Below are 23719 nucleotides of genomic sequence, written 5' to 3' on the forward strand. Positions count from 1 at the left end.
TCTTCCTTGTTGGTTGATTGAAGGTTTGAAGTCGTCGATCGAGGAGGTGGCGACAGTCACTCATTGTCGGCCGTCGCTGTTGCAGAAGCTGGATGTTGGCGCGCCTTCTTCTCGACACGGTCACCAGGCGAAACGGGCTCTTGATGTGCGCCAGCTAATGCTTGCCGTCCGCGACACCGTGTCAGAAACTATCATAGCAAGTCGAGCGCAATTACATGCTGCCCAACCCCGAAAGCGCGGCAAATCACGGGAGCGTCACTTAGCACACGTGCTCCACCGCCCTCCTCCAGCCAGACTCTCTCTGCCCGCGCTCCATGCGGCAGAGTTAACACTCCCAAAATTCCTAAACACTTTGGTTCTCCACACGACCTATCGATGTAGTCGTTCGATAGCATAGTTTTCCCTAGGCAAGACCCAGCGTAAAAATACAAATAATATTTACAAAATAAACCAATTATACATCGACATAAATGCATATATATATATATATATATATATATATATATATATATATATACACAAATTGTAAAACAATTGCAATATATAAAGGCACAGAAATGTCATATCTTCAGGTAACAAATAAAGGAAAAGAATTTATAGTACAATAGACGGAAATAGGAGGATATTCATTTCCGGCGTTACATGCTGATGTAGTTTTTAACAAAGCTTTTAGAGATCCTTATAACTGCAAACTGCAGTTATTTACATAGAATTTAGCAGGCCAGGGCTAATTGTAATAACAGCAATAACGGCCAGTGGAAAGCATGGTTTATACTTTTTGCTATAGAATAAAACGATGCATTATCACTGTCCCCTATTAAATCTATGCTTGAAAACTGTTTACAAATGATGAAATATATACTTTGAGCCTGTGTTGTGAGTAGTTAGATTCAGTCTGTCTATTTGAATGCTTAGCTAACACAAATTTTTCTACAGTTATATAGTGAGGGTAATTTTCCGATGCTGATTTTTGGCGTAAGCCTGGTCAGGATAGTTTTACGACATCGGATTTAAGGCCCAATTTCTACGAATGTCAATTGGTGAACTCTACCACTGGCCCACATAATTCAGAAATTTGGCCACTAATTTAAGGACTACCTGTACCTTTGTAAATTAACCTATGCTTTCTTCTACCCTACAGAACTTTTTTTTATTTTAGCAATATTGTGACAGCGTTTCTCATGTATTAACTTCAGATAGTAATATTAACATTGTGCTTCTTGTACTTTCTCAGAAATATTTCGTTAGACTATATGTTGTGGGTAGTTACATTCAGTCTGCCTGCTTAGCTGGTTCGATGCTTGCAGACACTTCAGAATGTATGCCAAACTTTAAATGCAAAAAATAATTAATTTGCAATCAGTTGGAGGTTCAGATTGCTATTTGAGCCATCTGTTGTGTAGTACAATGATCGAACAATGGGCTTGATTTTACAGTGCAGCCATCTGCGAGTGACACGAGCAAGTAGGATGTCAGAGTGGGCTTGCTTATATTTACATTTTCAGAGTTTGTGGGAAAGTGATTATGATAAAACACGTCTATTCAGTGAATAATAATTCCAATTTTGTTACTTATACTTCATGTCAAATGTTGGTCTTTAATCGTTTATAGAGAAATATGCAATTTACCCGTTCCCATATTAAACGGCGGGTAATATACATCTTCAAATCAAAGTTACCTCTCTGAGGACTGGTGAACCAGTGCTTAAAAGAAATTTTGGAAGGAAGTCACGCAAAAAATAGCTGCAGAGTGGAAGCACGAGGTGCGCGGGAGCATGGGGCTGTGGCTGGGGTGGGGTGTTCTTAATGCAAAATTTGCAGAACTGTTGAGGGGTGGGTGGATGTTCTGTTTTCTGCGAAATATGGCATGCGGGCGAACTGCAGTCACTTCTCCCTCCCACGAATTCATTGAAGGGGGAGGGGGGAGGTGCTTAATGTAGAATTTGCACAAGGACAGTGGTTGTGAAGAGGCCCTCCAATTCTTGACCTTGGGACATGTTAGAATAACATAAATCCTCAAATGAGTGGAGATAAGGAAATGCTGATGACATCAGCAAAATAAGACATGTACAATTGCATGAGATTTTCCTGAATGATCTCTACGTTGGAATCGTAGGTCTCTCTTCTCTCCTTGCCTTACTACTTCCAGAAAAGACCAACTTAGTGTTGTAATATTTTTGAACTTGGATTTAAGAACCCAACTAGAAATTAATTTGAAATGAAGAAATGGTTTCTTAGGATTTCGTGAGGTAAGGGGCTATGATTGTGAGAGTTTTAAAAAGTAAATAATAAAATTAGTTAGAGGAGATGAAAATACAGCTGGATAGATGCAGTGGTCAAAGATACGACCATGCTGTATTTGTAAGAGGCAAACACTAATGTTTGCAGTCAACAAATAGACCATTGATCCCAAATATGAAATTATACATTGATTATTACACAAAAAAATTTGCTACTAAATGATTCCATACTGAATATATTGGAACTGCAACAGTTTTACACAAAAACCATGCATTTAAGCGTTCATCAGTGATGCTGTGGTTCAGTGGCAACAAATAAAATAAAATATTGAACTGTAAGGCGTGTTAGACTCTAAAGAAACTGTACCCAACTAGGTGGTCTTCCAGATTTGATTCATTGTCAGCAAGCAGAATTTCATACAAATTTTGCTGTGCCTGTTCCGTATAATTTTGAAGAGTAAAGGAAACAGAGTGAGATGAAGCTTGCAATTTCATAATACGAGTATATGGAAACTTCTGATTTTTTCATGCCTCCTCATTAATATTTTGAAAAGTACTGACCTACTTTCTATTCAACTCCATTCTACCACTGTTGATGTTTCAGGACACAGGTTCCTATGCTAGAGCTGTTTCTCAACACACATTCTGCAACCCCCTGAAGTTGGTCGCATTATTCGTGGGACACTGTGTTTCTGCTTGTGTGTGAGCGTGTGTGTGTGTGTGTATGTAAATGTGTGTGTGTGTGTGTGTGTGTGTGTGTGTGTGTACACACGGGTATATGAAGCTCTGGTCCTTCGTGTCCATCTCACGTTTTTGCCAGATCAACTATCCCAAAGACGCACGTACAAATTTTCTCTATGTTTCAGGGGAAGATAAATCAAATCGTTACCTTCAATTTACCGAGCGAGGTGGCGCAGTGGTTAGACACTGGACTCGCATTCGGAAGGACGACGGTTCAATCCCGCGTCCGGCCATCCTGATTTAGGTTTTCCGTGATTTCCCTAAATCACTCCAGGCAAATGCCGGGATGGTTCCTCTGAAAGGGCACGGCCGACTTCCTTCCCCATCCTTCCCTAATCTGATGAGACCGATGACCACGCTGTCTGGTCTCCTTCCCCAAACCAACCAACCTTCAATTTAACAGAACGTAATGGAAAACTGACCGTGAAAGTTTAACTGCCAAAAAGTAGCAAAATGAGGATTTATGTACTTTTACTTACGTAACACAACTACTGGGTACGGATTTCTGAAGACTTTTGACTGAGTAATGTATGTATAAGTTGTTCCACTAACTAGGACCACACGCCATTCTATGGATACATTACACAGTTACTGGGAAGCATCTGTCTCGTAACACTGACGTACGATTAGACAAATAGTAGGCTCGTTAATATGGCTGAGTGAGACTAGGCTTCAATTGTAGAGTTCATATGACAAACATACGTGACTCTTAGGACGGTCAAAGAAGTATTCACACGATATGCCAATCAAATTCATCCAAGGAATTCTCTAGACTGACACCATCACCCACATGAAGACATTTACTGAAGTCAACAGCATACATTCGATGGCGTCTAACGTAAGACGTTTAAGGAACACTAATTGAATTACATCACAGAAATTGTTATTGATTTACGATTTTCACATTATTTGAACAGTGAAAATTATTGAAAACTTTGCGCTATATCTTCTAGACTGTACAAGTCATGTAACTTAGCTGTAAAACCTATACTCCTCATTGTATGAGGACTATTAAGAAAGAAAGGAACAATTGGTCGCAAAATGGAAACCGCAGTGAGAATCCGATGAAACGTGGCTCAGATGTGTTGCGCAGTTTATCTTGTCCGCCTGTAGATAGTGTCACGTCGCTCCTTTCAGTTCTGCGCGTGCACAGAAAGTGCAAAATGCCTAGAAAATAGTGTATCTCGCATTATGTGAGTGCCTGTCTGGAGCTTTCGCCTGATTTAATGCAATTCCACATAAAGTAACCGCCACGCATTTCCTTCTTCATGACAATTCTCGGTCGCACATTGCAGGGGTGGCGAAGACGCTCCTGCAGCGTTTCCGATGGGAAGTGTCTGATCAGCCACCATACAGCTTGGTCTTTGCTCCCTCTGTTTTTCATCTATGCCCAAATGAACCGCCGGTTATGAAGACAAAATTTTAGCACAGACAACGAGCTGCAGTCCATCATGGAAAAATACGGAAATCTTAGGAGGCAGCCTTCCTTGAAGAGGGTATTGTAGAGTTGTTACAACATTACGACAGATTTGTAACTCGGAGCTGTGCTATGTAGAAAAGTAGCTGGAATATGTAGCTAACTGTTACAAATGTAACACTTTTTGGTTTCACAGTTGTTTCCGTTTATTGATCGATTGTTCCTCACTTGCCAAATAACCTTCTTATATGTAATATACTTGAACTAGTGTAATAAGTTCAAGAATCACACAAATATCCATAGATAAATAGTTAATATGAAGGGGCAAAAAAAAAAACAGATTGGAAAATGTAACACAATCTTCTGTTTTCTTAACGTTAGATCTTTGTTTTAGGAAATATCACCAGGACTTGTGAAAACAGAATTATTCGATGCCTTAAAAAAGAATTCGCTTGAAGTACTCGAAAATATGAGTATGCCTCTCATGGAATCTGAGGACATTGCGGATGCAGTTATCTATATGTTATCGCAACCTCCACGTGTTCAAGTACGTACTCATAATGGTCATTTAACTAGACAATTCTTCTTCCTAGAAAAATTACGGACATGTATTCTATGACAGGTAATCCTGTATCTTGCACAGTCTACATTAAAACGATAGGTATTAAAAGTCTAAATTGTTACACTATTATTAATGTTAATAAATAAAACATTGGTGGTTACAAACGTACACAGCCAATCTTAGAGAACCATTTAATCTATATTAAGGGTTAATAATAATAATAATAGTTATAACTGAATTACAACTTTGAGGTACGATAGTAAGGTTTACAATATTGTCAGTTTAGCAGTGGGCATGAAGAATTTATGCGACACAGACGAAGCTGAGGTTATCGGAAACAAGTGATTGGATAAGAAATAAAACTATCAAATTTAGTTCAGTTAATTCAAAAGAAATAACGGAGGTTATAGCAAGTATGAGAACAGAAAGATATGAGAATTCTCTTCTGTTTAGCTGTGAAAAAAATACTTTAGGCATTATTTTGACAACATTACCACGCTCAATGTATATATATACCGCTGTTCGAGCACAAAAAGGCGAATATGCTCTTCTTTAAGAGACTTTAGCAGAAAAGTGACGAAACAACTACCTCAAAAATTTTGACACGTTGTGAACTATTCGTACTCTTTTAATACTGAACATTCTATTTCCCTTTTTCTCAATCTCTCTTTGTACCGAGATGATTATACCCATTATCCCATTCTCACTGTTACTGTCTGTATATGTATATCTCTTTCCCAATATCTACTCCGTATCCCATTGGACTTTCTCCTGTCTGTCTCTCCCACTGTTATTGTCTTCATGCCTTTCTCTTGCTCTTCCTTATTGCTGTCTCCTTCTGTCACTTTTACTGTCTCTCTTTGTCCCAAATCCATTGACTTCTTCCCATTCTTTTTCTCTTCCACGTCAATATCTCTTTCTTTCTAGCTTACAATATGCTATCCTTTTCATCAGCCATCATTTTCTCCTCTCCACACTTGTCCTTTGGGATGGTTGCCTTGGGGCTTTGACGTCTAGGCTAGGAAGCTTTAGCACGTGCGTGGGTTGGGGGAAGCAGCCAAACTTTTTCATGTCTTAGGCTGGGAGGGGGGGTGAGGGGCGGAGAGAAGGAGAGTGGCTTCCAGACCCCAAGCCTATGTACAGTTCCACTCATCTCTCTCTTTCCTTTGCACTGTCTCTTGTCTCTTTGGTTCCAGATGTTATTACCTTCATCCATCACTTTCTCTTTCAGTGCCACTTCTCCCCTCTCTCCCTCTATCTTCCAGTCTCTGTCTCCGTCCCTCCCTCTGTCTCTCTCTCTCTCTCTCTCTCTCTCTCCTTCCCTCACTCCCTCTGTGTCTCTCTTCTACCGTAACTGTCTCTCAGCTACTCTATTACAGCACGAAAAGGCTATAGTATGTTCGCATACCAAAAATTTATGGTGAGGGAGGTTGAATGGGTATTCAGGCAGCTGCTTACCCACTTTTCTCTGGATTTTTTACAGAGTAGTGCAATCGTCTTTTATTGTGCTGTGACAGGAGCATTTCTAAGCTGGTTCCCTTCCTTCCCCTGTTACAGTAGGGTGTGGCGCTTATACAAAACGAATTCTATAGGTCAGTAAAGTTCAAAGCGTGCTGCTAGATTTGTTACCCGTAGCTTCGATCAGCACGCAATTGTTACGGAACTAAAACTGGAATCCCTGGAGGGAAGAAGATGCCCTTTCCGCCTTCTGCAGATGGATTCTACTGTCGCCAAACTACATTTTGCGTCAGGACCACGAAGATAAAATGAGAGAAGTTAGGGGTCGCAAAGAGGCTTATAGGCTGTTCCCTCGCTCTGCATGCGACTCGAACAGGAAAGGAAATGATTGGTAGCGATACTTCGTACCCCTCGCCATGCACGGTACGGGGGCTTCCGGAGTTCGGACGTGGATGCAGAAAGTGGTTGACGGACGGCGGGTTTAAGTGGGTCACAACGTTGTGTGCCTCCACCCCTCGTCACAGAACGTGAAATCAGAGAGGCTTGCCCACACCGTGAAGCAGACTAGGCGGCAATTTGTGGCAATTGTGACGACAGAGTACAGTGGTGGTGCACGCACAACTGTTGCAGAATGCAAAGCACGAGCCTCAGAAGCAGACGACTCCAACGTGGTCCCACGCCGACCGAATAATTACGATTGCTGTGGGTACTGGATAATCGAGATTGGACGGCAGATCAGTGGAAAAGTGTGACCTGGTCGGATGAATCGCATTTTTTGCATCACCAGGTTATTGATTGTGACGAATTGTTCGCCATGGATTGAGGCCGGTTGGCTGAGTATTGTGCTATGACGGACATTTATCTAGGGTTACACAGGAACTGTGGAAGTAATCGGAGTCACCTTCACTTCTGTGAAGTACGTGAACATTATTATGTCATAGTGGACCTCCTACATCTCTTCTTGTAGCTCTGACGCCTTCCAGTAGGATAACGGTCCGTGTCACAAGTCGGGAAGTTATCTGGCGGGCGTTACAATGAATTCACCTAACTGTTTTGATCACCAGTTTCGTCTGGTGTGAACCAGATAGAACACATCAGGAATGCTATCGGGTGCCAGCTCCGTTCCCAGAAACCGCAAGTTCGTGATTTGTAGTATCTGTTCGTTCTAGTCTGACGCCACATAGCTCAGGAAACCTACCAAGAACTTCACCATTCCATACCACGCAGAACGGCTGCTGTATTTTGCTTCAAAGGATGACCAATACGCAGTTAAGCAGCTGGTTCTGATGTTATGTCTCTTCAGTGTAGGTATTTCTGTGTACGCTGTTGGGGTTTTACGGTAATTACATAAATCTTTGGGTTCCTCTCAGTCCATTCTTGATTATTCTCGTTCTCTCTTCCACAAGCCTTCAAGTCTTAGAAAGTGCTGCGTGAGGAGAACAGATGGAGATGCATTTCATTCTCAGTATCAAAAAAGGAAAGGGCCGCGTCATATAGGTGCACTACTAGCTGCAGATTTACTGCAGTTGTTATACTTCTTTGTTAGTAGGTATTAAAATAAAGTTCTTGAGATTTGGATTCTGTGCATTGAAGTGAGTCTGAGTAGGGCAGGGGTGTAGTTGAAAGCGTGCCGTACTTCTGTCACATCAGAACCACTGCACTTATTCTCAGCAGCTGCCTGTCTGGAGGCCGGAAGGTGGGCGAGGATGGTCGTTCGCGAACGGCAGCAACACACAACGATGCTCTATGGATGACTAGCCCCGAGTGTGCGCCAAATACTGGCCCAGCAAATAGACACAGGTACTTAGTCATACAGCAACATTTTAAAGATGGCAAGAAATGATAGCTTGAGATAGATGTTCACTGGAAAAATAAAAGAGGAATTTAACAGTAGCATATACTGAAAGATAATATCAAAAGTACACTGCGTAAGAGGATGGCTGTACAACAAATCTTTTGATACACATGCTGGTGAATTCTTGTTATTAATTAAATAATCATGAAGGAATATGACAGTGTTCTTATTGTTGTTGTTGTGGTCTTCAGTCCTGAGGCTGGCTTGACGCAGCTCTCCATGCTACCCTGTCCTATGCAACGTTCTTCATCTCCAAGTAACTACTGCACCCTACATCCTCCTGAATCTGCTTAGTGTATTCATCTCTTGGTCTCCCTCTACTATTTTTACTTTCCACGCTGACCCCCAGTACTAAATTGGTGATTCCTTGATGCCTCAGAACATGTCCTAACAACCGATCCCTCCTTCTAGTCAAGTTGTGCCACAAATTCCTCTTCTTCCCAACTCTATTCAGCACCTCCTCAGTAGTTACGTGATCTACCCATATAATCTTCAGCAACGTGATAATAACAATGTAACAATGTTAAATCGTATTCCCACTTGTGGACTGCCAGATAATGGTTACTATTACTATTTCAGTTTAAGTGTAGTTGTAATATCTGTCCTATTCTGAAAGCTGTTTCTTCAAAGGCACACACTGTTCACAATCTATTGGGGTACATAGACAGGAACCACTTTCACGGCCAAACCATACATCTATATCAGTCACTTCTTCGTAAGCATTATTAGTTTCCTCCTTCTTTCATAGTCAGTTACATTGCTTGACAAAATATGTGAAACATCCAGAATATACTGTCGGATTTCAGCTTAATTTCGTAGATGTACACTTCATCATTGGGTATGTGTATGCTCAGACTTGTAATTTCCTTTAAGTGATAGAGTGGGTATCGGAATGCATTAGTGTCGGTCATGTCCAGTGTCATAACCAGTCCTCACAGAGTATACGAGGGGCATGAACTGTGTCAGGTGTTGACTGACGACTATGAAGGACACGTAGATACCATGGCCACGAGTGAAACAGCATTACCTTCACTTGACAAAAATACACTCCTGGAAATTGAAATAAGAACACCGTGAATTCATTGTCCCAGGAAGGGGAAACTTTATTGACACATTCCTGGGGTCAGATACATCACATGATCACACTGACAGAACCACGGGCACATAGACACAGGCAACAGAGCATGCACAATGTCGGCACTAGTACAGTGTATATCCACCTTTCGCAGCAATGCAGGCTGCTATTCTCCCATGGAGACGATCGTAGAGATGCTGGATGTAGTCCTGTGGAACGGCTTGCCATGCCATTTCCACCTGGCGCCTCAGTTGGACCAGCGTTCATGCTGGACGTGCAGACCGCGTGAGACGACGCTTCATCCAGTCCCAAACATGCTCAATGGGGGACAGATCCGGAGATCTTGCTGGCCAGGGTAGTTGACTTACACCTTCTAGAGCACGTTGGGTGACACGGGATACACGCGGACGTGCATTGTCCCGTTGCAACAGCAAGTTCCCTTGCCGGTCTAGGAATGGTAGAACGATGGGTTCGATGACGGTTTGGATGTACCGTGCACTATTCAGTGTCCCCTCGACGATCACCAGTGGTGTACGGCCAGTGTAGGAGATCGCTCCCCACACCATGATGCCGGGTGTTGGCCCTGTGTGCCTCGGTCGTATGCAGTCCTGATTGTGGCGCTCACCTGCACGGCGCCAAACACGCATACGACCATCATTGGCACCAAGGCAGAAGCGACTCTCATCGCTGAAGACGACACGTCTCCATTCGTCCCTCCATTCACGCCTGTCGCGACACCACTGGAGGCGGGCTGCACGATGTTGGGGCGTGAGCGGAAGACGGCCTAACGGTGTGCGGGACCGTAGCCCAGCTTCATGGAGACGGTTGCGAATGGTCCTCGCCGATACCCCAGGAGCAACAGTGTCCCTAATTTGCTGGGAAGTGGCGGTGCGGTCCCCTACGGCACTGCGTAGGATCCTACGGTCTTGGCGTGCATCCGTGCGTCGCTGCGGTCCGGTCCCAGGTCGACGGGCACGTGCACCTTCCGCCGACCACTGGCGACAACATCGATGTACTGTGGAGACCTCACGCCCCACGTGTTGAGCAATTCGGCGGTACGTCCACCCGGCCTCCCGCATGCCTACTATACGCCCTCGCTCAAAGTCCGTCAACTGCACATACGGTTCACGTCCACGCTGTCGCGGCATGCTACCAGTGTTAAAGACTGCGATGGAGCTCCGTATGCCACGGCAAACTGGCTGACACTGACGGCGGCGGTGCACAAATGCTGCGCAGCTAGCGCCATTCGACGGCCAACACCGCGGTTCCTGGTGTGTCCGCTGTGCCGTGCGTGTGATCATTGCTTGTACAGCCCTCTCGCAGTGTCCGGAGCAAGTATGGTGGGTCTGACACACCGGTGTCAATGTGTTCTTTTTTCCATTTCCAGGAGTGTACGTGAGTTCTTCATCTGCCCGCTAGGTCGAATCGTGCAATATCCAGATTTGCGACGTGGCCTTATTCTAGACTGCATGGGAATGTGTGGGCAAGCATACTTGTACTCAAGATTCCGGTTCTCTACATCTGACCGCGAAGAGGGAGAATCACTCAATTGTGCGCCAATGTGCATATTACCTCTTCATACCTGCGTCTCTCATCCGAGAAAATTTATTCAACAATCTGTCTAATACCGCGCCATTGGTCAGAGACTACCAGCAGGTAGTCTAAGGAATTACCGTCCCCTGCGTAGCATGACGTCACCAGCACGACAGAGATAGGTGCGTTTCGACTGGCGCTGTGACTAGAGAGCGCGGCCTGTTGATGAATGGTGTTAAACTGCGCTGTGCGGCGAAACGTATCTGTGCATGACCCCGGATGACCATCGTCAGCGAATATGGCGGCGACCTGGGGAGAGGTCCTGTTCTTTCAGCGATTCAGAGAGGAATAGTTCTTTTACATCTGACCTCTTGGTGTGACAAGCCATCAGATTTGAGTTCAGGTCAAATCACTGAGGATCCTATGACCGCAGAGCGATACGTAAGAGATGTCGCGCGCCTGGAAGGGTTTCCTCTCATGCATCAGGATCGTTATGCCATTTTTCAATGCGACACTGCACTTCGACACATGACACGTGTCCTTGAAGTGTCTGGATATACACAGTTAGTCTTGTGGCCTGCAAGATCGCTAGATCTCTCCCGGACAGAACATGTGTTGGACCAGCTCAGTCGTAAACTCTGCCTCAATGCGAGTTTCTATGGTATCGCGGACGCGTTACAACAGTTGTTGGTCTGCTTGCATCAGGGGAGGATACATTTTTATGACACACTTCCTATGCGAAACTGTGAACGCATCCATGTCAGGGGAAGTGAGGCTATTATTAAGGTCGTAGGAAGCGTTACCCGATATGGGCGAGAATCATCATGTCTTCTGCGGGAGGGAGTGCTAGAGAATAAAACCGATGTTTTGGCCGAGGCTGCAGCAACCTACCCCTGGGTATACGGCATCAGTGGGGGAAACATCGGATTTAGTCACCTAGTGACAGTTTACAACAATAAGTGCCTTTATACCTTGAAAATTTATACAACTGACAACAGATACACTCTTAAATCAGATGTGTTCACAAAATTTAAAATGTTTTTAGGTACCTGTGTTCGTACTACAACATATACAGGGTGTTACAAAAAGATACGGCCAAACTATCAGGAAACATTCCTCACACACAAATAAAGAAAAGATGTTATGTGGACATGTGTCCCGAAACGCTTAATTTCCATGTTAGTACTCATTTTAGTTTCGTCAGTATGTAATGTACTTCCTCGATTCACCGCCATGATTTCAAACGGGATACTGTACCTGTGCTGCTAGAATATGTGCCTTTACAAGTACGATACAACATGTGTTTCATGCACGATGGAGCTCCTGCACATTTCAGTCGAAGTGTTCGTACGCTTCTCAACAACAGATTCGGTGACCGATGGATTGGTAGAGGCGGACCAATTCCATGGCCTCCACGCTCTCCTGACCTCAACCCTCTTGACTTTCATTTATGGGGGCATTTGAAAGCTCTTGTCTACGCAACCCCGGTACCAAATGTAGAGACTCTTCGTGCTCGTATTGTGGACGGCTGTGATACAATACGCCATTCTCCGGGGCTGCATCAGCGCATCAGGGATTCCATGCGACGGAGGGTGGATGCACGTATCCTCGCTAACGGAGGACATTTTGAACATTTCCTGTAGCAAAGTGTTTGAAGTCACGCTGGTACGTTCTGTTGCTGTGTGTTTCCATTCCATGAGTAATGTGATTTGAAGAGAAGTAATAAAATGAGCTCTAACATTGAAAGTAAGCGTTTCCGGACACATGTCCACATAACATATTTTCTTTCTTTGTGTGTGAGGAATGTTTCCTGAAGGTTTGGCCGTACCTTTTTGTAACACCCTGTACTTACTACCAACACAGCATTTTAAATCATTGTCTGTTGATTGTTTACTATCTGTGACGTGTATTTTATAGTTACAGTATTTACTATATCTACGTATTTATTAGCTTGCTGATGTATACTCCACAAATGTAAAAAAAATTAAAATTTATAACCGACAATAAACATTCCAATACTGTCAGCAGATTTTTCGTGCAGTGTACAGTTGTACCAACCAGCGCAATGAATGCATTTTATTACTGTCACACATTAAAGAAATTACTACATACTATACCGCTGCAACGATATTAACTTATTGACATGCGGTATGACATAACATAACCTGCCATGCTATGACTGACTCAGGTCGTTACCTAATTAGAAGTAATCTTATACTAAGATTTTAACTTTCCACACACACACAATATACAAGACACATAACTGGCAGACAACAGGGTAGAATGATCAAATACAGAACCAGGCGCTTAAGTTGAAGAAACAGGAGGCTACTGATGGCGGACTCACAGTATCCGAAATACATTGCGAGTTAGTAAAATACCTGTAGTGAGATTAGACAGTATTTATTTGCAAATGGACGCAATGACTTAAATGTACACACTGCTGGTACACTTGGTGAGCATAACACACCAAAATGATTTTAATAAAATCTCGATTTACATCTTTATTTTGACTCCCTTAGATATCTCAGTGATTTAGGTGTGTTTGTTCTCGTCTGCCTGCTTGTATAGTTGCAAATAATTAACCATTTTCTGTTGCAGGTCTGCGATATTATCCTTCGTCCAACCGGAGATTTGTTGATCTGATGAAAAATTAAAGTGCTGCATAAAGTTTGCGAAGGAAACTACGATTCTCTTAAAGTAGGCGTACTTGCATATGCGACGCTAAACGTAGTAGAAAATCCAAATACAAGTGTAAACAACCATGAAAATAATTCATCGGTATAGTCTTTGGTAATGGAATTCTATAGATTGTAGCTTGTTTTTAAACGTTAATCTTCCATCAGTAGGTATGGTCAAATTGGAAAAAGCTCAGCTAGCCTAAGAGCGGAAAACTGCATCTGTTGTATTACCAGTACCACAGTAAAAGAATAAACATTGAGAAATAAATTTGGCAAACAACGTATCACAGAGAAACAGAATCAGTCTATTCGTCTGAAGCAATCCAGTGAATTTTCTGAGGTTCATGGGCTAATTACTCAGATGTGTGTCAACAAACTTTATTAACACAAGTATTCTGTTGTGGAGTGGATGATCGTAAGGTTCCTGTGTCACAGTGAGAGATTAAAAATTAAGATGTGAGTGAATGACAACTTATGAAACAATTCACGTAATTGGATGGGGTTAACAATTTCAGTTGTATTCAAGACCAGACAAAGAAATATATACAGAGAGTGGAAATGGTCTACGTTCTAAGCCCATTCTGTTTTTCAAAAGCCTGTTTTCAGTGTTTTTAAGTGTCAAATCATGGAGAAAATATTAGAAACATTCATTGCTAAAAGGTACATGGTCTTTGTGCGTAGCAGTACTTACCTCAGCGGTTCCATCAGCTAAAGCTCTCGAACCCGTTTCATACGATTCATATTAACACAACTCCATTCTCTGAATTTGAAGACGCTGTTGAAGCGTTGTTGTCAGTGGAGGCAGTAAGATACCAAATACAGTATCATCGAGGTGACTCATACTCTCGTATATGAAGCTCTATTAAAAATTCTTACTCTGATACAGAAGGATGGAAAAGTGTCACTGATTTCAAACGAAGAATGGAAAAATGTCCCTGATTTCAAACGAAGAATGGAAAAGTGTCACTGATTTCAAAAGAAGAAGGAAAATAACAGATCCATGCTATGCCATACTTTATCTGAAAGACCAGCCAAGTTTATCAGTTGCACAATAAAAATACCTGCTGACTATGTTGCCATTTATTCCTCAAAAACATAGGGAGTTTGGTTGTAAAAGTTCGCAGTGACTGAAGCAACAGAAGTCAGTACCGAGGGACTTTTTCACTAACTTAATTTTCTTATTCCCTTGTAAAAAAAGGAAGAGAGAGAGAAATGGCTTTTGTTGACTACAAATCGCCTAGTTACACTATTATTGTTACATTTCGGTAGTGGTAGTGCCACAAATAAAGCGGGTAGTATCTTTCTCAAATAACTTACGGGTTTGCTGCCGGGTGACGTCGTCGACCACCGCCGATATTTCGACAGGAGCACACCCTGCCATTCTCAATGCAAAAATGCAAGAAGGAAGAAATGTGCAGGAAAATTTAATATCTCGGTTCACAGAGGAGAAACAAGGAAGATACCACACACAGAACAAGTGTTAACACAAATAAAGATAACCAACATCAGAAATATCGATAGTGACTATTAATCAACAGGTGAGGTAGCACTAATTCTGTTCCTCTGTTTTTTGTTGAGAGACAGAGCCGGATTCCAAGCAGCATTTAAACAAAACCCACCATCTCTGTTAATAAGGTTGCTTGATAGTTTTATTTCAACAGCTTCCTTAATAACACTATCCCAATAGCTGGATGTGCAAGCCAGAATCTCCGTGTTGTTGTATTCCATAGGATGACCGGTGTCAAGGCAATGTTCTGCAGTAGCAGATTTGCTCGGCTGTTGTAAGCGTGTGTGACGCTTATGTTCAATACACCGGTATTCCACAGACCTGATTGTCTGACCAATATATGACCTGACACAACTGCAAGGAATACGATAGACCCCCGCCTTACGCAAGCCAAGATCATCTTTTACGGACGCCAACAGGGCCTTAATCTTAGAAGGTGGTCGAGAAACACATTTCACATCATATTTCCGCAAAATACGGCCAATCCTGTTGGAAATGCTTCCTGCGTAAGGCAAAAAGGCCGTAGACTTAGGTGCCACTTCGTTGCTGTCGTCACTCACCCGTTGCACAGAAGGCTGATAGCGCAATGCACGTTTAATCTGCCTCTCACTATAACCATTCTGACGAAAGGTGACTTCGGGATGTGATAGCTCAGCTGCCAAACTCTCAGCGTCTGAGATAACGTGGGCCCCGTGCACCAAGGTACGAAGTACTCCTTCACGCGGAGCTGGATGGAACAAATATCAGCTCGCAGATACAAGTCAGGCTGAGTAGGCTTCCTATAAACAGAATGTCTCAACCTACCATCAGTCTTCCTTTTGACCAACACATCAAGGAAGTGAAGGCATCCATTCTCTTCCACCTCCATAGTAAACTGAATATTCGGGTGGATTGAATTCAGGTGTTCCAAAAACTGGTTTAAATTCTCACTACCTTGAGGCCAAACAACAAAAGTATCGTCTACATATCTGAAAAAAAACACGCAGGTTTCAAGATCGCTGACTCCAATGCTCGTTCCTCAAAGTCCTCCATAAACAAATTGGCCACAATAGGTGACAACGGGCTTCCCATTGCAACCCCATCAGTCTGTTCATAGTGCTGACCATTGAATAAAAAGTAAGTGGAAGTCGGCACATGTCGAAACAGATTTGTTAACTCGCCACCAAACTTAACCTCAATTAGCTGCAACGAATCAGAGAGAGGAACGCGAGTGAAAAGAGAAACCACATCAAAACTGACTAAAATATCAGAGTAATTTAAACGCAATCCCTCCACTATCGAGGGTAATGTCTTCGCTTCTTTTTGTCTCATTCCACAAACAGGTCAGTGCCCTTCTAAAAAGTAACATCTGCAGCGAGTTGCCTGAATGCGACTCTTCTTCGCCAGAACCTAGCTACAAATCCCATAACACACATCTACTGTCCCACTTACACCAACGTCGCAAGATTGATAAAATTGCTATCCGAGCTATTACAAGCAATAAAGTTGGAGATATTGACATATTATTTCATGATAAATACAGAAAAATTCTCAGGATCGTTTCTTACCCAGGGCTGCTGCTATCACTCTCAGTCCAGTTAAGAGCTGGATGCTTATCTACGCTGTTCGCCTATTTATCCACAACTGTCGAAGAACGATTTTTATGCACTGTAGAACGGACACAAAAATTAAACATTTACATACACATAAAAACTCAAAACTTATTTCGTATGAAGTTATCGCTAATTGTGCATATAAGATTAGTATAATCTTACATGAAGGTATTTCAGATGCAATCCAGTCATTAAATATATCTCCTTACAATAAAGGGCAGCTAGGTTTTGTCTGGAAACATATTGTGTTGAAGTAAATCTGTTGTGTGAAGGAAAATGAGGTAAGGGTTATATTAAACAAGAGTGACACACGTTTTGTTAAATGCACTGGTTGCTGTGTTCGCAGGCTTTGGCCATAGACGTCGTCAGCGACACTTGCGTCGGTTTATAGTGTATATCAGAGTGGTACACCTACCTTGTCACAGTGTTTCGTCATTAAGCTTTCTTTCACTTAGGAAAGCAGGGAGATACAGGATACCACAACCATAAGCTACAGATAATTGTCTTAGAACTTCTTCCAAATAACTTCATTTCCGCCTGAAACTAGAAAAGTGAACCTGCAGGCAGTGCTGGTTCTTGGACAAAGTAATTTCCTGATGTCACTGATAGCGTTATCGGATTTCCCGAACCCTCTCCCTCCACCCATCTGATCAAGTTGAATTGTCCTATGTATAAAATGGCAAGATATTAAAAAATTGTACTTTTACCATATGTTTTCTGCATTTATAAATAATTAATCTATCCTGTACATTGACAAAGATGTTCGATCGCACCGCACGAGCAGTGAATAACATTCTTGACTTTGTCTTTACGTTCACCTGTTGTCCGCTTGATGATCTATCAATTGTGTAGCGCCGAGGCTTTCTTATTTGAAGCATAGTAGCGAGCAATTGAGTTTTGTAGAGAAGGTGGCTTGATATTTGTGAATCTGACAGAAATGACCTGGGATACTTTGTTATGAAGATGAAAACTTGTTATTGACTGTACTCAAAGAAAAGATTTTGGGAGAAATTTTTCAAGGTAACCAATGGATGCATAGGAATGAAATTTTTGTTTGTCAGAACTATTGATTCAAGGAAATTTTTGTCCCTTAGGTAATTAATAACATTCGTGATTAATGTAATTTGATCTCTTTATTTTCATTATGTCACAAATAACGCAATTGGTTTAAATGTTATAATTTTTGCAAGGAGAGAATTACGTAGTTATTAGAGTCTCCTTATTGTATACAGACTATTTTTGTCAATAATCGAGTTTAATTTTTCCATGAACGATTTTCTTTAAAGCGACACCCACCTCCATCTTTCTCGGTAGAGTTGTTGAATGTTGTGTTGTGTGCGCATTGCACCTTACATCACATGAAGCCAAAGATCGTTTCTGACAAGCAAAAACTAAATTTTATAGTGAGTAGTTTCTTTGTTCTTTAGCTGCTACATCTGCTGATTTCAGTTTAATTTCCAGAACGTAACTACATCAGACATAAAATATCATGCTAAGCAAGAGAGAATTTACTTTCCTTTCAGGCCACATCTCATTTCACATTCTTATGCAGCTTTACTGTATGGTTAAATGATGACGGTGTCTTCTTGGGTAAAATATTCCTGAGGTAAAATAGTCCCCCATTCGGATCTCCGGGCGCGGACTACTCAAGAGGACGTCGTTATCAAGAGAAAGAAAACTGGCGTTCTACGGATAGGAGCGTGGAATGTCAGATCCCTTAATCGTGCAGGTAGGTTAGAGAATTTAAGAAGGGAAATGGATAGGTTAAAGCTAGATGTAGTGGGAATTAGTGTAGTTCGGTGGCAGGAGAAACAGGACTTTTGGTCAGGTGAATACAGGGTTGTAAATACAAAATCAAATAGTGGTAATGCAGGAGTAGGTTTAATAATGAATAAAAAAATAGGAGCGTGGGTAAGCTACTACAAACAGCTTAGTGAACGCATTATTGTGACTAAGATAGACACGAAGCCCACCCCTACTACAGTAGTACAAGTTTATATGCCAACTAGCTCTGCAGATGACGAAGAAATTGAAGAAGCGTATGATGACACAAAAGAAACTATTCAGATAGTGTAGGGAGACGAAAATTTAATAGTCATGGGTGACTGGAATTCGGTAGTAGCAAAAGGGAAAGAAGGAAACGTTGTAGGTGAATATCGATTGGGGATAAGAAATGAAAGAGGAAGTTGCCTGGTAGAATTTTCCACAGAGCACAACTTGATCATAGCTAACACTTGGTTCAACAAACATAAAAGAAGGTTGTTTACATGGAAGAAGCCTGGAGATACTGACAGGTTTCAGATAGATTATATAATGGTAAGACAGAGATTTAGGAACCAGGTTTTAAATTGTAAGACATTTCCAGGGGCAGATGTGGACTCTGACCACAATCTATTGGTTATGAACAGTAGATTAAAACTGAAGAAACTGCAAAGAGGTGGGAATTAAAGGAGATGGGACCTGGATAATCTGATTAAACCAGAGGTTGTACAGAGTTTTAAGGAGAGCATAAGGGAACAATTGACAGGAATGGGAGAAAGAAATACAGTAGACGAAGAATGGGTTGCTTTGAGAGATGAAGTAGTGAAGGAAGCAGAGGATCAAGTAGGTAAAAAGACGAGGACTAGTAGAAATCCTTGGGTAACAGAAGAAATATTGAATTTAATTGATGAAAGGAGAAAATATAAAAATGCACTAAATGAAGCAGGCAAAAAGGAATACAAACGTCTCAAAAATGAGATCGACAGGAAGTGCAAAATGGCTAAGCAACGATGGCTAGTGGACAAATGTAAGGATGTAAAGGCTAGAGGGTCTATACAAGGGCGATGTACTTGAGGACAATATTATGGAAATAGAAGAGGATGTAAATGAAGATGAAATGAGAGATGTGATACTGCGTGAAGAGTTTGACAGAGCACTGAAAGACCTGAGTCGAAACAAGGCCCCGGGAGTAGACAACATTCTATTACAACTACTGACAGCCTTGGGAGAGCCAGTCCTGACAAAACTTCACCATTTGGTGAGTAAGATGTATGAGACAGGCGAAATACCCTCAGACGTCAAGAAGAATATAATAGCTCCAACACCAAAGAAAACAGGTGTTGACAGATGTGAAAATTACCGAACTATCAGTTTAATTAGCCACGGCTGCAAAATACTAACACGAATTCTTTACAGACGAGTAGAAGCCAACCTCGGGGAAGATCAGTTTGGATTCCGCAGAAATACTGGAACACATGAGGCAATACTGACCCTACGACGTATCTTAGAAAATAGATTAAGGAAAGGCAAACCTACATTTCTAGCATTTGTAGACTTAGAGAAAGCTTTTGACAATGTTGACTGGAATACTCTCTTTCAAATTCTGAAGGTGGCAGGGGTAAAATAAACGGAGCGAAAGGTTATTTACAATTTGTACAGAAACCAGATGGCAGTTATAAGAGTCGAGGGACATGAAAGGGAAGCAGTGGTTGGGAAGGGAGTGAGACAGGGTTGTAGTCTCTCCCCGATGTTATTCAATCTGTATATTGAGCAAGCAGTGAAGGAAACAAAAGAAAAATTCGGAGTAGGTATTAAAATCATGGAGAATAAATAAAAGCTTTGAGGTTCGCCGATGATATCGTAATTCTGTCAGAGACAGCAAAGGACTTGGAAGAGTAGTTGAACGGAATGGATAGCGTCTTGAAAGGAGGATATAAGATGAACATCAACAACAGCAAAACCAGGATAATGGAATGTAGTCGAATTATGTCGGATGCTGAGGGAATTAGATTAGGAAATGAGACACTTAAAGTAGTAAATGAGTTTTGCTATTTGGAGAGCAAAATAACTGATGATGATCGAAGTAGAGAGGTTATAAAATGTAGATTGGCAAAGGCAAGGAAAGCGTTTGTGAAGAAGAGAAATTTGTTAACACCTAGTCTAGATTTAACTGTCAGGAAGTCATTTCTGAATGTATTTGTATGGAGTGTAGACATGTATGGAAGTGAAACAAGGACGATAAATAGTTTGGACAAGAAAATAATAGAAGCTTTCGAAATGTGGTGCTACAGAAGAATGCTGAAGATTACATGGGTAGATCACATAACTAATGAGGAGGTATTGAATAGGATTGGGGAGAAGAGAAGTTTGTAGCACAACTTGACTAGAAGAAGGGATCGGTTTGGTAGGACATGTTCTGAGGCATCACTGTGTCACCAATTTAGTATTGGAGGGCAGCGTGAAGGGTAAAAATCGTAGAGAGAGACCAAGAGATGAATACCCTAAGCAGATTCAGAAGGATGTAGGTTGCAGTAGGTACTGGGAGATGAAGAAGCTTGCACAGGAAGAGTAGCATGGAGAGCTGCATCAAACCAGTCTCAAGACTGAAGACCAGAACAACAACATGAGGAAAAAGGTCATAGTCAGAATTATCAGGTTTTGAGCTAAGCACACAGATTAATTTACAGTGGACTGTGCAGGTAAATTAAAACAGTTATTTTTGTTCTGAATACAGTAATATTTTTTGGAAATTTTAAGTCAGAAATTTTACCAGGTGTCATGCGACTTTGATAATGCAGTTCAATATTGAGTTTCAGTTAAAAACGTTGCACTGAATACACACTTAGTTGCTTTTGGCATTTAGTTAGATTACTTTTTGTTATTTCAAATTCAGTATTTCACTAAGTTGAAAGTTTTGTTTCAAACACTGTTCAAACGCACAACACAGAGCCAACCAACAGCAAGTATTTCCCAGCAGCAGAAAAACAAAATGTGATTCATACGCTACACCAGGAGAAAGTTTTTGAAAAAAGAATGTTCAACATTTTCATTTACAGCTACATTTCATAGGACGCTTATAAAATTAGCAGGAAATTCAAAAAGAAATGGATGTTCCCCTCAATCCTATGATGTCATGGTGAAAGAAGGGTTATTGTCCACCATAAATTGGCAGGATTTTCAAAAATAAGATATGGTACACTGTCATACTAGTGGAAGTAGGTCTCTAGTACTAAATGTAGGCTTCAAGATGGGCACTGGGTTTTCCTCTGAGGTCACTGTCGATCAAGGTTTTTTGTCCTAAGTATAGAACCCTCTGGGATGCTGGTGCAATATTTATGGTGTCAGAATCTAAGATGATAGGAAAAATTGAAACTACACGGCTGGTCACTTTTTTCTAATGATGGGTTTCCATACAGCCTCGACAATTCTTACTGGTGCTTCTCAGGGTCTGTAGTCCAGCCTATTGCCGAAAACTGCCGACTGCGGACTGTTTCGAACCGTTACTGAGTGGAGATTCTACGGTGTTGAACACGCAGCACCACTCGATTTAGTAGTTTGGATGAAAAACTTTGGTTTTTCTTAAGCTTCTGCATTTCACAGTTTTTTTTTTTCTTTAGATAAAATGAGACGAAAGTCACGAAATCACAGACAGTGTGACACAGTTTTTGCAGTCAGCACGGTACTTGCATACTATAACAATCCCATGATTTTTCGATAACGTTTAAGTGCGATAGTATCTTGGTTGGGTAGTAGTTTCTCACTGCTTTCCGCATCACTGTGAGGTAGCGATGTATCTGTATATGGAATATTCTGTGTTAAAACTGCCTTCTTTTCCGTGCCTCCACCAACATTGTCTCTATTTTTTCGTATTTCTATTCATTTATGTGGCTTTCTCGCACAGCGCTTGCACTTGTTTTGTGTTTAAAACGCACCAGATTATTTTCAATTTTTTGTCTAGATATTGTTACTGCACGTTTTTATGGAGAGGATAATTTATCCGGGAATGCTATCTGTCTTGATTCTTTCTTTTCGAACCACATGTACAGCCTCCCTCGCTGAAACCATGAGAAAAAATTACTGATGAGTTTGATAACGTATTTGGTGTGAAGTTTTGTCGAGAAATTACTCGTGACCATGTTCGTCTAAGGTCATTATCAACCAGAAATCCGTGGTGACGTATGTCACTAGCTTTTTCATTTTAATTCTCAAAGATCGTCACACAGCAGTAAGGGACCGGCACTATGTAACTCAGAAACGTAGTATCAACGTAATTTAAGTGCAAATATTCAGCATTATCTGCAACACACAACCGCAGTACGAATTCAAGGACTACAACAATATTTTCACCTTGATATGGTGTCTCTATTGCTTACCTTGGTTAAATGATGACTGCAGATTGAGGAAAGTCTTGAAACATAACAAATCCAGCAAATCGTATACAGTAAAAATTCGACAGACAAATATTTATGGGATCATGAAAACGATATTGTTATAACAGGGTTATTGTTATAATAATGGTTTTGTTAATAGTGACTACTACAGCACTGTAGCTTAAAAATCGCTATATGCAGTAAAGAAGCACCTATCTGATGAGAAATAATGTGAAAATAAAAATAATGGAATATATACAGTTCACTCCACTTATCAGTGCAATACCTTACTTCTGCAAACAGAAAAATTCATTTATTTCCATGGGTTTCTTTTTATTATAAATTCTCTTGAAAATATTGGGTTTATCTCCGCTAAGGCAAGCAATGTTCCACTGCAACACGGGATTGAAGATTCTACTTGCTGAATATTTTCCAATTGACCTATCAGCTGCGTCAGAGGAGATGGATTCACGCTTATCACATCACTGTATATTACCCTTTAACTCTTCGATGTTAGATTCGTCGATGTATGCTACAAACACCAAAGCCTCATCGTCCAAGGTTACTCAACTACTGATACAGCCATCATGGTTTTATCAGTTACTGCCTGTTCCAGAAACTAGCAATCATATCACAGACCTGCTTCACATTAAACTGTAGCGATTGTCCATTTTTCTTTCAATTTCTGCCATCACGTCTTGAACTAGACGTGAACGGTATTACGTCTTGAAGTTCTGTCCAGCGGCTGAAGGATGAAAGTACAGTTATCCACAAGTAATTGAATTTTCTTATTTTTCTTTACATCTCGTTATCAAGCGAAACCAAGCTACTCACTAAAGGAAGCAAACGTCATCCATGCTTTTCGATGTGCCTTTTAATTGACTGCAATAAAATAAATGATATTTATAACAACGAAAAAATATAAAAT

At 41.4% G+C, this 23719-nt stretch overlaps 1 protein-coding gene across 1 annotated transcript in view; it reads left to right on the plus strand.

Annotated features, from left to right (window-relative positions):
- LOC126144568 (dehydrogenase/reductase SDR family member 11-like) overlaps nt 1-14054 on the plus strand; it is a 59458-nt gene extending 45404 nt beyond the window's left edge. Inside the window, exons 5-6 of the mRNA XM_049915499.1 lie at nt 4792-4944; nt 13482-14054. Of these exons, the coding sequence (XP_049771456.1) occupies nt 4792-4944; nt 13482-13526 (198 nt within the window). The 3' untranslated portion in view covers nt 13527-14054. The remainder of the gene's footprint in view (nt 1-4791; nt 4945-13481) is intronic.
- The last annotated feature ends 9665 nt before the right edge of the window (nt 14055-23719 follow it).

This window comes from Schistocerca cancellata, chromosome 2 (assembly GCF_023864275.1).
Source record: "Schistocerca cancellata isolate TAMUIC-IGC-003103 chromosome 2, iqSchCanc2.1, whole genome shotgun sequence".
Lineage (NCBI taxonomy): Eukaryota > Metazoa > Arthropoda > Insecta > Orthoptera > Acrididae > Schistocerca > Schistocerca cancellata.